This window comes from Clarias gariepinus, unplaced genomic scaffold (assembly GCF_024256425.1).
Source record: "Clarias gariepinus isolate MV-2021 ecotype Netherlands unplaced genomic scaffold, CGAR_prim_01v2 scaffold_31, whole genome shotgun sequence".
In the NCBI taxonomy this organism is placed as follows: Eukaryota; Metazoa; Chordata; class Actinopteri; order Siluriformes; family Clariidae; genus Clarias; species Clarias gariepinus.
In genome coordinates, this window is record NW_026520998.1 from 397,501 (window position 1) to 415,000 (window position 17,500).

At 44.0% G+C, this 17,500-nt stretch overlaps 2 protein-coding genes across 3 annotated transcripts in view; both read left to right on the forward strand.

Annotated features, from left to right (window-relative positions):
* Nucleotides 1-17,500, forward strand: part of maml3 (mastermind-like transcriptional coactivator 3) — a 151,090-nt gene that overhangs the window by 20,854 nt on the left and 112,736 nt on the right. The window lies entirely within an intron of this gene.
* The window catches only part of LOC128517016 (dentin sialophosphoprotein-like), a 52,473-nt gene that overhangs the window by 15,456 nt on the left and 19,517 nt on the right, over nt 1-17,500 (forward strand). Inside the window, exons 2-3 of the mRNA XM_053490748.1 lie at nt 1-3,738; nt 4,618-4,847. The exon at nt 1-3,738 is cut by the window's left edge and continues 361 nt beyond it. Coding sequence (XP_053346723.1) covers nt 1-3,738; nt 4,618-4,847 — 3,968 coding nt within the window. The remainder of the gene's footprint in view (nt 3,739-4,617; nt 4,848-17,500) is intronic.

The following is a 17,500-nucleotide window of genomic DNA, read 5'->3' on the forward strand; positions in this document are numbered from 1 at the left end:
GGTAACAGTAGTGACAGTAACAGTAGTGACAGTAACAGTAGTGGTAACAGTGGTGACAGTAACAGTGGTGACAGTAACAGTAGTGGTAACAGTGGTGACAGTAACAGTGGTGACAGTGACAGTGGTGACAGTAACAGTAGTGACAGTGACAGTGGTGACAGTAACAGTAGTGACAGTGACAGTAGTGACAGTGACAGTGGTGACAGTAACAGTAGTAACAGTAACAGTGGTGACAGTAACAGTGGTGACAGTAACAGTAGTGGTAACAGTGGTGACAGTAACAGTAGTGACAGTAGTGGTAACAGTAGTGGTAACAGTAGTAACAGTAGTGGTAACAGTAGTAACAGTAACAACAGTAACAGTGGTGACAGTGACAGTGGTGACAGTAACAGTAGTGACAGTAACAGTGGTGACAGTAACAGTAGTGACAGTAGTGGTAACAGTAGTAACAGTAACAACAGTAACAGTGGTGACAGTAACAGTGGTGACAGTGACAGTGGTGACAGTAACAGTAGTGACAGTAACAGTGGTGACAGTAACAGTAGTGAAAGTAGTGGTAACAGTAGTAACAGTAACAACAGTAACAGTGGTGACAGTAACAGTAGTGACAGTAACAGTGGTGACAGTGGTGACAGTAGTGGTAACAGTAGTAACAGTAACAACAGTAACAGTGGTGACAGTAACAGTGGTGACAGTAGTGACAGTAACAGTAGTAACAGTAACAGTGGTGACAGTAACAGTAGTGACAGTAACAGTAGTGACAGTAACAGTAGTGACAGTAACAGTGGTGACAGTAGTGACAGTAACAGTAGTGACAGTAACAGTAGTGACAGTAACAGTGGTGACAGTAGTGACAGTAACAGTGGTGACAGTAACAGTAGTGACAGTAACAGTGGTGACGGTAACAGTAGTGGCAGTAGTGGTAACAGTAGTTACAGTAGTGACAGTAACAGTAGTGACATTAACAGTGGTGACAGTAACAGTAGTGACAGTAACAGTGGTGACAGTACCAGTGGTGACAGTGGTGACAGTAGTGGTGACAGTAGTGGTAACAGTAGTAACAGTAACAACAGTAACAGTGGTGACAGTAACAGTGGTGACAGTAACAGTAGTGACAGTAACAGTAACAACAGTAACAGTGGTGAAAGTAACAGTGGTGAAAGTAGTGACAGTAACAGTGGTGACAGTAGTGACAGTGACAGTAGTGACAGTGACAGTGGTGACAGTAACAGTGGTGACAGTAACAGTAGTAACAGTAACAACAGTAACAGTGGTGACAGTAACAGTAGTGACAGTAACAGTGGTGACAGTAACAGTGGTGACAGTGGTGACAGTAGTGGTAACAGTAGTAACAGTAACAACAGTAACAGTGGTGACAGTAGTGACAGTAGTGACAGTAACAGTAGTGACAGTAACAGTAGTAACAGTAACAGTGGTGACAGTAGTGACAGTAACAGTGGTGACAGTAACAGTGGTGACAGTAACAGTAGTGACAGTAGTGGTAACAGTAGTGGTAACAACAGTAACAGTGGTGACAGTGACGGTGGTGACAGTAACAGTAGTGACAGTAACAGTAGTAACAGTAACAGTAGTGATAGTAACAGTGGTGACAGTAACAGTAGTGACAGTAGTGACAGTAACAGTGGTGACAGTAACAGTAGTGACAGTAACAGTGGTGACAGTAACAGTGGTGACAGTAACAGTGGTAACAGTAACAGTAGTGACAGTAACAGTAGTGACAGTAACAGTGGTGACAGTAACAGTGGTGACAGTAACGACAGTGACAGTAACGACAGTAACAGTGGTGACAGTAACGGTGGTGACAGTAACAGTGGTGACAGTAGTGACAGTAACAGTAGTGACAGTAACAGTAGTGACAGTAACAGTGGTGACAGTAGAGACAGTAACAGTGGTGACAGTAACAGTAGTGACAGTAACAGTGGTGACAGTAACAGTAGTGGCAGTAGTGGTAACAGTAGTTACAGTAGTGACAGTAACAGTGGTGACAGTAACAGTGGTGACAGTAACAGTAGTGACAGTAACGGTGGCGACAGTAACAGTGGTGACAGTAACAGTAACAACAGTAACAGTAGTGACAGTAACAGTGGTGAAAGTAACAGTGATGACAGTAGTGACAGTAACAGTGGTGACAGTAGTGACAGTAACAGTGGTGACAGTGACAGTAGTGACAGTAACAGTGGTGACAGTAACAGTAGTGACAGTAACAGTGGTGACAGTGACAGTAGTGGTAACAGTAGTAACAGTAACAACAGTAACAGTGGTGACAGTAACAGTAGTAACAGTAACAGTGGTGACAGTAGTGACAGTAACAGTGGTGACAGTAACAGTAGTGATAGTAACAGTGGTGACAGTAACAGTAGTGACAGTAGTGGTAACAGTAGTAACAGTAGTGGTAACAGTAGTAACAGTAACAACAGTAACAGTGGTGACAGTGACGGTGGTGACAGTAACAGTGGTGAAAGTAACAGTGATGACAGTAGTGACAGTAACAGTGGTGACAGTAGTGACAGTAACAGTGGTGACAGTGACAGTGGTGACAGTAACAGTAGTAACAGTAACAGTGGTGACAGTAGTGACAGTAACAGTGGTGACAGTAACAGTAGTGATAGTAACAGTGGTGACAGTAACAGTAGTGACAGTAACAGTAGTGACAGTAACAGTAGTGACCGTAACAGTGGTGACAGTAACAGTAGTGACAGTAACAACAGTAACAGTAGTGACATTAACGACAGTAACAGTAACGACAGTAACAGTGGTGACAGTAACAGTAGTGACAGTAACGGTGGTGACAGTAACGGTGGTGACAGTAACAGTAGTGACAGTAACGACAGTAACAGTAACGGCAGTAACAGTGGTGACAGTAACGGTGGTGACAGTAACGGTAGTGACAGTAACAGTGGTGACAGTAGTGACAGTAACAGTGGTGACAGTAACAGTAGTGACAGTAACAGTAGTGACAGTAACAGTGGTGACAGTAGTGGTAACAGTAGTAACAGTAACAACAGTAACAGTGGTGACAGTAACAGTGGTGACAGTAACAGTGGTGACAGTGGTGACAGTAGTGGTAACAGTAGTAACAGTAACAACAGTAACAGTGGTGACAGTAACAGTGGTGACAGTGGTGACAGTGGTGGTAACAGTAGTAACAGTAACAACAGTAACAGTGGTGACAGTAACAGTAGTGACAGTAACAGTAGTAACAGTAACAGTGGTGACAGTAGTGACAGTAACAGTGGTGACAGTAACAGTAGTGACAGTAACAGTAGTGATAGTAACAGTGGTGACAGTAACAGTAGTGACAGTAACAACAGTAACAGTAGTGACAGTAACAGTAGTGACAGTAACAGTAGTGACAGTAACAACAGTAACAGTAGTGACAGTAACAGTGGTGACAGTAACAGTGGTGACAGTAACGACAGTAACAGTAACGACAGTAACAGTGGTGACAGTAACAGTGGTGACAGTAACAGTAGTGACAGTAACAGTGGTGACAGTAACGGTGGTGACAGTAACGACAGTAACAGTAACGACAGTAACAGTGGTGACAGTAACGGTGGTGACAGTAACGGTGGTGACAGTAACGGTGGTGACAGTAACGGTGGTGACAGTAACAACAGTAACAGTAGTGACAGTAACGGTGGTGACAGTAACGGTAGTGACAGTAACGGTAGTGACAGTAACAGTCACTGTAGCCGCAGTAGTAGTAACAGTAACAGGGTAAAAAGGAGCACTAACAGTGTAAACGCAGTAACAGTAGTAACCGTAATAACAGGAGCAGTAGAATCTAATTTCAATGTTAATTTAGTTCCTGCTGTAGATTAGACGTGAAATCAGTTTAACAGCGTCGCTTCTGTTTGCTCCTGATTCTGAGAGTCGAACACACTTCCCGTTATGCGCTGTGACGTCAGAAGGGTTCAGTAAGTTAGCGTGGTAAACTCAGCAGTTCTGCGGCCCTGCAGGATTAAATCCTGATGCTCGTGTTACCGCGCACACACACACGCGCGCGTCTCCTACGGCCCGCTGAATATGAAATTAGCCGTGTCTGTCACCACAACTCGCCATGCAGTCGCATAAAACAGTCCATGTTCTGTTTGTCTGTTTTTTGACTTCTGCAGCTGTAATTCTTCTCTCCTTTGGTTTCGGGACTGAAGACATGAAGGAAGTGGGTGGGTTTAAAGTGCAGAGAGAGAAATCTAGTTACAGGTAAAAAGTCTTACTGTCTGAAGATTTCTGCATCATTTCTGCTTGTTAGCGCACGCGGCTGAGCGTAACGTTCAGTTCCCATGGGTTACATAACAGTAAATTATTAGTGCAGTGGCAAAATAACGACTGTCCGTACTTTATAAACACAACACGGCGCTCAGCAGGTAAGAGGAGGAGTGACGCTGCCTGGTCCCTGAGGAACCCCGTGGAACCCCGTGGAACCCCGTGGAACCCTGCGGTGTGAAGTGGAGGACGGGTTGTGATGTTTTGACCTCTCTGACCTCTGTGTCCTCCTCTGTTCCTGGAGATGTGATCATCACAGTGCTGCCAAACCAAGTCTCCTGTACAAGCATGTGTTTCTAAACTTGTTCATAACGCTTCAATATCACGTAGATCTTCACTTCTCCTTCTGACTCGGTGTACAGCTGGGGCGGGGGATCGGCGCTTTCCGGTGGAGGAAGAATCTTTAAATGTGAGCGTGAGTGTGAGCGTGGAAGAGCGTCTGTCTCTCTTGTGTGTGCGATGTGCAGCGTCTTCACCGTTCTCCTCATCATCATCTTCACTCTTCTGACGTGTTTGAGTCGTTTGAGTTTCTGCTTTCTAGGCATCGAGAGGAGAGAAAAGTGAAACTGAGTACTCTGATATTCACACTCATCCATATTTCAGCAGAGATGATCCCTGGGAGAGAGTGAATGAAGAGTGTACACACACACACACACACACACACACACACACACACACAAACACACACTGCTTTTAAATGCTCCTCCTCCTTCTTAGCCATGTTACTGTAGTCATTAAGTTCTTATGTGCTACAATCAGTATGTGTGTGTGTGTGTGTGTGTGTGTGTGTGTGTGTGTGTGTATGTATGTGTGTGTATGTGTGTGTGTATGTGTGTGTGTGTGTGCGTGTATGTGTGTGCGTGTGAAATTGTGTGTGTGTGTGTGTGTGTGTGTATGTATGTGTGTGTATGTATGTGTGTGTGTGAAATTGTGTGTGTGTGTATGTGTGTGTGTATGTGTGTGTGTATGTGTGTGCGTGTGAAATTGTGTGTGTGTGTGTGTGTATGTGTGTGTGTGTGTGTGTGTGTGTGTGTGTGTGTGTGTGTTCGCGTCCCCAGGGACAGCACCAGGCTGAATACACTGACAGCGTAACCTTTTGAGGGAAAACTTGGCGTCCTGTTTTTAATCCTCATCACCACTGCAACTCTGTACTGTACATTCACCATCACACCACCTGTCTGTCTGTCTGTCTGTCTGTCCTCCTCATGTCCTCCTGTTCTGTCTCTCAGAATCTCTCTCATCTCTGTCAGTGATAGTCTGTCTCTCTCTCTCTCTCTCTCTGTCTCTGTTTCTGTCTCTGTCTCTGTCTCTCTCCAACACTACTTAATTAACATGAATGTGTTTCTGTCCTTATTTCTCACTTTGTCTTTTTTTTTTGTCTCTTTTCAGCCTCTGTCTCTCAGTTTTTCCTCTTCATCTCTCTTCTGTTCAACATCTCTCTCTCTTTCTCTGTCTCTCTCTGTCTCTCGGTTTGTCTGTCTCTCATCATCTTCCTTCTCTCTGTCTTTCTCTCTCTTTGACTTATCCAAGATGACAGCCGGGCCGTTCCTAGCTGTCTGCATCACAGTCGCCATGACAACAGTGTGTATATGTGTGTGTGTGTGTGTGTTTGTGCGCGCGCATGTACACGGTGCTTATTTCAGAAAGGCTCTGCTCAGAGAATCATTTCCTTTCCACTAACAAACAAGAGAACGTGATTATTCAGTTTTTTTCCCTGGTTTATTAGTTTATTTGGTTTAAGACTCAGGAGATTTCTGTATAAATAATAAATAATAAATAATAAATGAACATTAATTGCCCCTTATGTTATTTCTGAGATACTGTAATGCTACCTGAATCTGTTTCTCTCTCTCTCTCTCAGTCTCGCCTTTTCTCCATGACGGATTTTCTCGTCTGTTCTGTTCAGACAGGGTGGCGGTGACGTGTGAGAGGGAGGGAAGGAGAGATTGGGTAACACCGGCTAAAAATACTTTGAATAATCTGCAAACAGGAAGCTAAAATCCTTCCTATGTCCTCCCAGCCTGGCCTACTCGCTCCACCTTGTGTGTGTGTGTGTGTGTGTGAGACATGACCAGGGAGCGAGGTCGATTCATCATCATTACAGTCACAACCCAATATTTTTGCTTTTTTTTTTTCTTTAAACGCACTTCTAAATAAGCATGTCTAGTGGTGTTGTTTCTGAGTGTTGTATTAGAGGTTGTTGAGGTATCTGGTGGTACTGATGTCGATGACATGACCCCCTCTGTGTTACGTTGTGTCCTGCGAGCACGTGAGTGTCAGAACTGGATGGCAGTGTGTGTGTGTGTGTGTGTGTGTGTGTGTGTGTGTGTGTGTGGATTACCTGGGGAAGAGATGGACCAGGATGCACTATGGGAAGAAGGTGAGCCGGTGGTTCCCGTGTGCTTGCAGAGGCTGGGACACACTGGGGTCCTTGAGTTCACTCTATATCTCACTCTACATCACTCTATAGGTCACTCTATATCTCACTATATATTTCACTCTGTATCATTCTATAGGCCACTCTATATCTCACTCTATAGGTCACTCTGTATCTCACTCTGTATCTCACTATATATTTCACTCTGTATCATTCTATAGGCCACTCTATATCTCACTCTGTATCTTACTTTATATCTCACTCTATAGGTCACTCTGTATCTCACTCTATATCTCATTCTATAGGTCACTCTGTATCTCACTCTATATCTCATTCTATAGGTCACTCTGTATCTCACTCTATATCTCATTCTATAGGTCACTCTGTATCTCACTCTATATCTCACTCTGTGTCTCACTATATATTTCACTCTGTATCATACTATAGGTCACTCTGTATCTCACTCTATAGGTCACTCTGTATCTCACTCTATATCTCACTCTATAGGTCACTCTGTATCTCACTATATATTTCACTCTGTATCATACTATAGGTCACTCTGTATCTCACTCTATATCTCACTCTATATCTGTATCTCACTCTATATCTCACTCTATAGGTCACTCTGTATCTCACTCTATATCTCACTCTATAGGTCACTCTGTATCTCACTCTATATCTCATTCTATAGGTCACTCTGCATCTCACTCTATATCTCATTCTATAGGTCACTCTGTATCTCACTCTATATCTCACTCTGTATCTCACTATATATTTCACTCTGTATCATACTATAGGTCACTCTGTATCTCACTCTATATCTCACTCTATAGGTCACTCTGTATCTCACTCTATATCTCACTATATATTTTACTCTGTATCATTCTATAGGCCACTCTGTATCTCACTCCATACCTTACTCTGTATGTCACTCTATCTCTCAGTACTGTATATATTTCACCAGGAAAAAGGTTCCAAATTCAAATTTTACTTGTCACGTACACAGTCATACACAGTACGATATGCAGTGAAATGTTTGAGTCACTCTATATCTCACTTTGTAGGTCACTTTTAAGTGCAACAGACTCTACACACTCCACACTTCTGTATTTCAATGTCTTACACACACGCTGAAGTTTTTCCTACAAGTCTTTCCCACAGATCTCACCTTGTGTGTAAGTTTGTCCTGTATTTATTTTATCATGCGTGTACTGACCTGTTACAGACCTGCGTCTCCCCACCTGTTTGTGTGTGTGTGTGTGTGTGTGTGTGTCTGTGTGTTTACTGCAGCTCTACCTAATAATTATAAAGACAATGTGGGTAAAGTTTACTGTGTTTCGTTCTCTCAGTAACTGAACTGCAGGAGGAGGGGACGAGAGGAAGTGCCAGGTGGGGGGTCGAGTCGTTTATGGCGTCTCCTGGCTCTCACTGCCCTCTGCCCCGGCACTGTGAAAAAGTAATGGCCCCTCTGTAGAGTGGGGGGGATAAAAAAGAGGCACTAAATAACTGCTTTAGAGTGTAAATTAGGGCACTAAAAAGTTTTGGCACTCTAAATTTTAAAGTTTAATTTTTTTTTGTGTGCGTGCGTGCATGTGTGTGTTGGTGTGCATGTATAAAATGTGAGTGAGTGTTTAAGAATAATTGCTATAATAATTTCAGAAGAGGTGCTTTTAAAATACTTTTTAAAAATTGTTGTTATTAAGATGCAGGTTTCATTTCCTTTAACAGGCAAAGGCAGGAACTCACACACTCTCTTTCACACACACACACACACACACACACTCAAACATACAAAAACACACACACGCACTCATACACACACACACACACACACACACACACACATTGTCTGTAGTGATGCTCTGTGTTTTGGCGATGTTTGACAGTGTGGGGTGTTAAACGGTGTTTGACGGTGTTTGACAATGTTTGACGGTGTTTAATGGTGGTTAACAGTGTGGGGTGTTTGACAATGTTTGACATTGTTTGACGGTGTTTGATGGTGTTTGATGGTGTGGGGTGTTTGACAGTGTTTGATGGTGTTTGACGGTGTGGGGTGTTTGTTGATGTTTTGGCGGTGTTTGACAGTGTTTGACAGTGTGGGGTGTTTGTTGATGTTTTGGCGGTGTTTGACAGTGTGGGGTGTATGATAGTGTGGGGTGTTTGACGGTGTTTGATGGTGTTTGACAGTGTTTGATGGTGTTTGACGGTGTTTGATGGTGTTTGACGGTGTGGGGTGTTTGACAGATGGTGTTTGACAGTGTTTGACAGTGTGGGGTGTTTGACGGTGTTTGATGGTGTTTGACAGTGTGGGGTATTTGTTGATGTTTTGGCGGTGTTTGACAGTGTTTGACAGTGTGGGGTGTATGACGGTGTTTGATGGTGTTTGACAGTGTTTGATGGTGTTTGACAGTGTGGGGTGTTTGACGGTGTTTGATGGTGTTTGACGTCACTGATGGTGTTTGACAGTGTGGGGTGTTTGTTGATGTTTTGGCGGTGTTTGACAGTATATGATAGTGTGGGGTGTTTGACGGTGTTTGATGGTGTTTGACAGTGTTTGATGGTGTTTGACGGTGTTTGATGGTGTTTGACGGTGTGGGGTGTTTGACAGATGGTGTTTGACAGTGTTTGACAGTGTGGGGTGTTTGACGGTGTTTGATGGTGTTTGACAGTGTGGGGTATTTGTTGATGTTTTGGCGGTGTTTGACAGTGTTTGACAGTGTGGGGTGTATGACGGTGTTTGATGGTGTTTGACAGTGTTTGATGGTGTTTGACAGTGTGGGGTGTTTGACGGTGTTTGATGGTGTTTGACGTCACTGATGGTGTTTGACAGTGTGGGGTGTTTGTTGATGTTTTGGCGGTGTTTGACAGTGTTTGACAGTGTGGGGTGTATGACGGTGTTTGATGGTGTTTGACAGTGTTTTATGGTGTTTGACGGTGTTTGGTGGTGTTTGACGTCACTGATGGTGTTTGACAGTGTGGGGTGTTCGACAGTGTTTGATGGTGTGGGGTGTTTGACTGTGTTTGATGGTGTTTGACTGTGTTTGATGGTGTTTGACAGTGTTTGATGGTGTTTGATGGTGTTTGACTATGTTTGATGGTGTTTGACAATGTTTGATGGTGTTCGACAGTGTGGGGTGTTTGACGGTGTTTGACAATGTTTGATGGTGTTTGACAATGTTCGATGGTGTTTGGCGGTGTTTGATGGTGTTTGACAGTGTGGGGTGTTTGACGGTGTTTGACAATGTTTGATGGTGTTTGGCGGTGTTTGATGGTGTTCGACAGTGTGGGGTGTTTGACGGTGTTTGACAATGTTTGATGGTGTTTGACAATGTTCGATGGTGTTTGGCGGTGTTTGATGGTGTTTGACAGTGTGGGGTGTTTGATGGTGTTTGACAATGTTCGATGGTGTTTGGCGGTGTTTGATGGTGTTTGACAGTGTGGGGTGTTTCGACTGCAAAAACCCAACAACCCCTGTGTACACTCACTCATAGGACGGGACTATAAAGAGAGTGTGTGTTCTTGTGTACAGCCTGAGTGTGTTTTGCTGTCCGCTATTCATGTAGTGTGTGCTCTCATCCAGCAGGGGATTACAAACAGCTTCTTTAAAATGAGTGTCTGCATTAGTGGAAATACATGACTATCAGGATCATTTGGGTCTTAAAGTTTCTTTAGGTCAGGTGTGTGAGGCTCTGGGCTGCTGGGGCAGGGGTTTCAATTCAATTCAATTTTATTTGTATAGCGCTTTTAACGATTTACATCATCACAAAGCAGCTTTACACAATCAAAAGAACTAAGTTTGTATGAAATGTGAATGTATATGAATCAAAATTATATGATTGTCCCTGATTGTCCCTGGGTTTGAGTCCCCACAGCCAAGTTGCCTCTGTTGGGCCCCTGGGCAAGGCTCTTAACCCTATACTCATAATAATAATAATAATAATAATAATACTAGTACCTGAGATGCAGGGCGTTCTCAGTTCCAGTCCTAAGCCTGGGGTAATGAGTGTGTTGTGGCAGGAACGGCCTCCGGAATAAGACCTGTGGCGATATCTAGCAGATCAGGTGATCCAATATGGGGGACAAAGCACAAGAAATACCGTGTCCTTGGTTCTCTCTGTTGGACAGGACATTCCCGCCTCATGCTTAGTGTGCAGCCGTGACCGTCTTTTGCCAAAGTGAATAATCTCAGTAGTTCTCTGTCCTTAAACTGGCCTCCAGTGTAGACGGGTCTTGTGCCAGGTGTGTGACTGCTGCCTGTAAATCCTACCCACCCAGCCTTCCTAACCCCAGTTGTTACCCAGCCGTAGTGATGATGGAGTGTGTACATCACGCAGGTGAGGTGGGTTTTAATCAGTGCAGTATGTCGTATAAATGGCTGGAGCTACACGAATACCTGAAGGTGTAGTGTCGTCTAAACCTGAAAATAACTCGAACCAAGCGTAGCCGAGACATGTTCCGTGGAAGAAGAAAGTTGCGTTAGGTTTAAAACTAACAAGCCATAGGAGCCATGTCCTTTGTTTAAACTGCATGTCTGTGATCATCACACACCTTACAAGCGTTTCGAGTTCAACATCTTCAACAAACCTTCTGATGTCGTTCCCGACTCTTTATGTCGCTCTTGTCTGTAAAAAACACACAGAAGGACTTCACAAGGCTACAAACAGCTGTCGCTCCATCTTGAAGCCGGATCGCTTTCTTCCTCTGCACACAGCTTGGTGTCACTTCACGCCAGGATCCGACTCGGCGAGGAGGCAGAGCTGCGTGTTGGAGACGATGTGAATGTTAATACACTTTCTGTTTGTGAATTCCTTTGGATACAGATTTTGGTTCACAGTTAGTCAAATGGTTAAGGCCATGTCTTTTATGGTGAGTGTGTGCGTAATTAGATGTGAAGTTTGGATCGTGATGAAGCGGAATCTGTAATCAAAACTCAAAAACACAACTTTATATGAAAAACAAAATCATTCACACAACTGGGCTCTTATCTCAGACATGAAGTCACGTTGTCCCTTTTAAAGATACCATACTTTACTATTTGTGTGTGTGTGTGTGTGTGTGTGTGTGCATGAGTTAATGCTCCAGCTGAAATACACCTCACATTTTTAATACCTCAGACTAACTCTGTTTCACTCTCCTTCCTAATGTGCTGTTTAGTGTTATAGTAAATACGTTACCGCTGAGCTACACATCTCATACAGAGCTGGGCGGAGATAAGCAACAACCCAGGGGAGGAGTTTCTCCTTATATGAGGTCACATTAGAGAACCGTACTGTTTTTTTGTTTTTTTCAAAACTATGAAATAACACACAATTATTATTATTTATGGAGTTAGATAATTAAGTAACAACAACAACAACAACAACATGAAGACATGAAGGTCGGCTGTTCTGGATCAGTTCCTACAGGAACAGTATTGTGTGTTTGTAAAACCCATCAAGCTCCATGATGATGAAACTGTCTCCAAAACTGAGCTCTGCTGCAGAGGAGAAGTTCATTTAGAGTCACCAGCCTCAGAAATCACCAATTAACAACCAGCACCTCAGATTAGAGCCGTTATGAAGCTTTACAGAGCAGAAGGAGCAGATAAACATCTCAATATCAACTGTTCAGAGGAGATTATTGTGTGTTTGGGATAATAAACACCTTCAGTATCGTTTTACAGTGTAGAGAGAAATAAACACCAAGAAAGCAAAAAAAAGTCATATAAATCTTATATAAAAGGTTCCCTAGTAGTGACATTACAGTGTGTGTATGCTGTAGCTATTCATATGCTTCAGGTGGACGATCTTCTGTAGTTCAGTGGTTCTTAACCTTTTTCCTGGTGAACCACCGTCCTGCATTTGTTGAGGTTCTCCCTGCTCCACCACACCCACTTCAATTAAGAAAAGGCTGTTAATTACTGGGTTAGTTAAGTCGGGTGTGCTGGGAGCTGAGGGTGCAGTACAGTGTGAAGGACGGAGGTCTTCCAGGACCGGAGGAGAGACGGACGTCTTCCAACCCACAAACAACTTGACAGGGTTTAAAACAGATGCACTTCCTGACCCAACCCTCTTATTATTTTTTTAACCTCAACACTTCATGCATTGGCTGGGAGTCAAACCCGGAGCCTTCTCCATGACAGGCAAAAAAAAACACACCACTTGTACCGCGGCTAGTGCTGTTCCACTTCATATACACATAGTCCTGAATTTATAAGAGTTCCTGACAGTAATCTAAGTATCTATAATTATTATTTTTATTTGTTGTCTTTTGAGCTGTTATTTCCAGTCCACCTTGATAAGTATGTTGAAATACTAAATAGTAAATTTAATAGTTATATATTGCAGTTTAAACTGTAATCGTGAAATCGGGCCGACCCCAAACCAGACCCTGATTCGTTCCAGAACTTTGAAGTTGAAGGTATGTTCTGGATCCTTTAAGCACCAGGTGGATTTATCTGGAGATCACGTGACACTTAATGTGCACACACAACCATTCAGCCCCATTTAGTGGATCATGTGACCTCTGATGACACCTGTAATATCAGTCATGTGTGTGTTAGATCTAGTCCTGATGTAGGCCATGGGACGTGTACGTGTGTGTAAACGAGCTTGTGTTTATAGCGTGTTGAGGACCAGATGTCCCCACATGGACAAGCATAGGACCTGTGTTTGCTTTGTCCTTGTGGGGACATTCGAGACAACACGTCTCCTCCTGGTTACTAAGGTTAAGGTGAGATTTAGGTGTAGCGTAGCGTATTAACTAGCGGCGTTACTGATTATGTGGCGCGGTGACTGATTTGTTTGCATTTTTAACTCGATCGCGCGTGCGTCTTCATGCCGCGGTCATGTTGTATTTGCGAATGAAACGGGAAAACTATGGAGATGCACGATTTGAGCAAATCTAGTGACTCTACATTGCGACTATATTGCGACATGTTGCGATCGGCCGTGCATCACTTCTGTCTATTAAAAGAACCTGCAGAACGTCTGATGTACGAGTGTTCGACACTGAGCTAATCCAACAGAGGGAGTCACTGCAGAGGCTCGGTTTATTACACACACACACACACACACACAGATGGCGTACCTGTGTACCTGTGAGATGATAATTTATTAAGTGTTTATTTGCATTATACAGTACCGTGTGTTCTGCAGCATCACCATTCAAGGAAAATCTCTGGACGGAGGAGTGCGGGTTTGTTTGTGTGTGTGTGTGTGTGTGTGTGTGTGTGAGCGCACCTGCTCGAGTGTGTGAGAGGTCATGGCTTGCAGTGACTGACTGTGTGTGTGTGTGTGTGTGGATTAGTTGTTATATAATGTCTGTATCGAGCTGCATCAAGCAGACGGTAAGAGGATTACACTGCATGTGCCTGAGACACGGGTCCTCTGTCGTCCTGCATACACACACACACACACACACACACACACACACACACACACACACACACTAGTACAGTCCCACTGCATGGACATGGGTGTGTGTGTGTGTGTGTGTGTGCACTTAGCAACTACTACAGTCTCACACACATGTGCTTGCACGTACACACACACACACACACACACACACACACACACACACACACATAGGTGGATGTTATGTAATTGGAAAAACTGCTCTTCACCTCTATAGCACTTAACCCATTTCTCTCTCTCTCTTTCTGTCTCTCTCTTCTGTGTCTCTCTGTGTATGTCTCTCTCTTTCTGTCCCCCCCTGTCTCTCCCTGTCCCTCTGTGTGTGTCTCTCTCTCACTCTGACATATCAGTCCTTCCTGTATAATTAACGTCTGATTATCAGTAGCATGTGTCGTTTCATTGACATGTTGGTCCGTGTTCACTGTAGTTAATAAGTCCCTACATTACCCACAATGCCGTTTAACTGCCTGCCGATAGCGCCAGCAGGAGTTGTGCTTAAACTAAAACTCGTGAATCAGATTCTCCAGGCTTAGACCAGATAGTCTTAGACACTGTCGCTCATCTCAGACAGCTGGCTAGAACACACAGAGACGTCCATGTTCGTCACTTGTCGATCAAAAATCATGTGACTCTGAGAAACAGCAGTCCTGTCCTGGACCGCGGCAGACGTCTCGTGTTCCTGATCCAGTCTGTGGAGCTTCAGCTTTGGGGACGACGGGAATGTTTAATATAATATCATATTAATATCACAAACCGCGATAAGAGCGGGCGTGATCAGATCTACAGAGTGGTGCGGCTCCATTCTCATTACAGAGCCAGAGGAGACTCCCTGGATTAAACTGCATGACCTTTACACTGCTGCTATTGTCTTCCTGTCTGTCTCCTGTCTCTCTTCGTGTCCATCCTGATACTCTCAGTTGGTCTTAGTCTGCTGATTCTCTTTTTACCGTCTCTTCTGTCTGTGTCTGTCTACGTCTGTTCTCTCTGTCCATCTGTCTGTCTGTCAGCCTGTCCGTCCATCTGTCCTCTGTCCATATATCTCTGCTGCCAGTCATATGTCTGTCTCTCTTTTTTTTTTTGGCTCTTTTTTCGGTCTCTCTCTCTGTTTGTCTCTCTCCTTCTTTCCCATTGGTCATGCTGGTCCTGTCTGTCTGCCCATCCACATGTCATGTCTCTGTCTCTCCTGTCTGTCAGTCTCTGTCTGTTATCTGTCTGTTTCTTTTTTTTTCTGTCTGTCTGTCTCTCTCTCTCTGTCTCTCTCTCACTCTCTGTCTTTCTTTTTCTATGTCTCTCCCTCCGTCTCTCCGTCTCTATCTCCGTCTTCCTCTCCCTCTTCTCTCTTCCTTTCTCTATGTCTCTCTCCTCGTCTCTCTCTCTCTCTCTCTCTCTCTCTCTCTCGTATCACCTCGTTTCCCCCTCTCTTCCTCCCCCTGTGTTCTGTCGCTCGTGCTCCTCTTGGTGCTCTGTATGCACGGTGTGTAAGCACACACTGGTGTCTGTACGTGTGTGTGTGTGTGTGTGTGTGTGTGTGTGTGTGTGTGTGTGTGTGTGTGTGTCTGTACATGTGTGTGTGTGTGAGTGCGATGTGTCGGTGAGTGTCCTCGCTCGGCCGTTTGTGCAGCTGCTCCTGTAATTGCTGGAGTTTATTTAGGCTTCGTTTAGATTGAAACCAAGCAGACTTTTATTTTGATATACAGCCACCTGCTGGTCTGTCGAGGAACGCTCCTGTGTGTAGTCGAAGCCTAAAGGGTTAATCATCCATTTGCTCCTGCTCTGTTCTTCTCCCCGCTCTGAGGATGATCAGCCCGTGTTGTTCGTCGTTCCCAGCTGTTTACCTCCAGCCCAGCTCTCTGGAGTTCAGTGTTATTTCACATTTCTTTTGTAATTAATAAAACACTGAATTAGAGCAAAGCCACGTCTTTCCTTATTACTTTATAGCTCCATAATAGTTCCTTTACCAGTGTTTATAAAAGTACAAACGTGCCTGGCCTCCCCCGAACACCCGCGTGGTGAGTGTGTGTCCTGATGTACGGGAGAAGCGCTCGGTCTGTTCGTCCGACTCTAAGGTCGTGTTTTGTGCTTCATGTCCAACAGAACAAACACAGCAACACTGACACTCCCGCATTACAGGAGCATGAGTGTGAGGAGCGCAGGGCCAAGTGTGTGTGTGTGACTCCTTCAACAAGTATGAATAAACGCTGGGATACGGACCAGCCTGCACACTCACCAAAGCCTTCCCACCAGACCTTTCCTGCGGAACTTCCCAGATTCATTTCACCTGGAACAACACGAGTCTGGTCAAATCCTCACCAGAAACCATCGGAGCTGTTTAATTCAATTTAAAGTTAAATCATTACGTTTAAATCAGGGCAAGCATAACCAAATCAGTGTTAGGCAGGAAATGACACACACGACTAATTGTTGTCTGGGGAGCTTTTCAAGATGAAACTTTTTCCACCGTGCTGTTCCATTAAGTACACTGAGTACCACTTTTTTGGCAGTCAGAGCACCGAGCATATGGGTCAATAATAGAGACGTGATTATGATGCATATCTAAACATTATGTCTCCTGCAGTGTGATTGGCTAATGTCTTTACTCGCACAGCAATCGTTAAACCAAGTACCCCTCTAACTGTAGCTACAGGTGAGCGTTCTAGCTGTTGTGCCGCGGCGGTGCGGGTTCAGCCGATCATTGGAGGGTCGGGGTTCAAGCCCCATGACCGCTGTTGGCCTCAGTGCCAATCTTGGGAAGATGGGCGGGGTCACGGCAGCAAATGCGCCTGTTGTACAAACCCACGGGCGGATCGATGATCTGATTTGGAGATCCAGGGGAAACTGTTTCATCAACTGTTCATCCCAAACACATTCTACAGGAAGAGCCTCTGCCCTCGTCCTCATACCCCAACTCCAGACGGTGATTGACAGGAGAAAGCATATCAGCATATCATCAGTCATGCAGTATGGAGAGAGGACATGGGCTCCATTGTGTACATCCGTCTAAAAATACACTTTACACGATCACTGATGGTTTATTTAACAAGCTGAAGTCTGGTACAGCTGATAGATTTATTTAACTGGCACCATTAGAGCTCTGTGATTTAATTGGTCACGCAGTTGAACCAATCCCTTGTTCCATTTTTTTCAAATTGACGTCATTTTACACTTTTTAAATCATAAGTAAACATTACATGCAGTCTATAAATTGACAAATTTCTTTAAAAAATATATCAGATTTTGTGGAAAACACAAACTGCTTCCTTTTTTGCAAGATTATCGCTTATTCTTCTCGAGTTCATAGGAGGTTGGTGCAGTACTGCCACCTACTGGACTGGAGTGTGCAGGAAAAAAAAGATTTTCGCTTTGTGCGAGAGATGCTACACAAGCTACAGAGCGTTTCAGTGCTTATTAGATACTTATAATAGTTTTAGTGCTTTAAAATTAA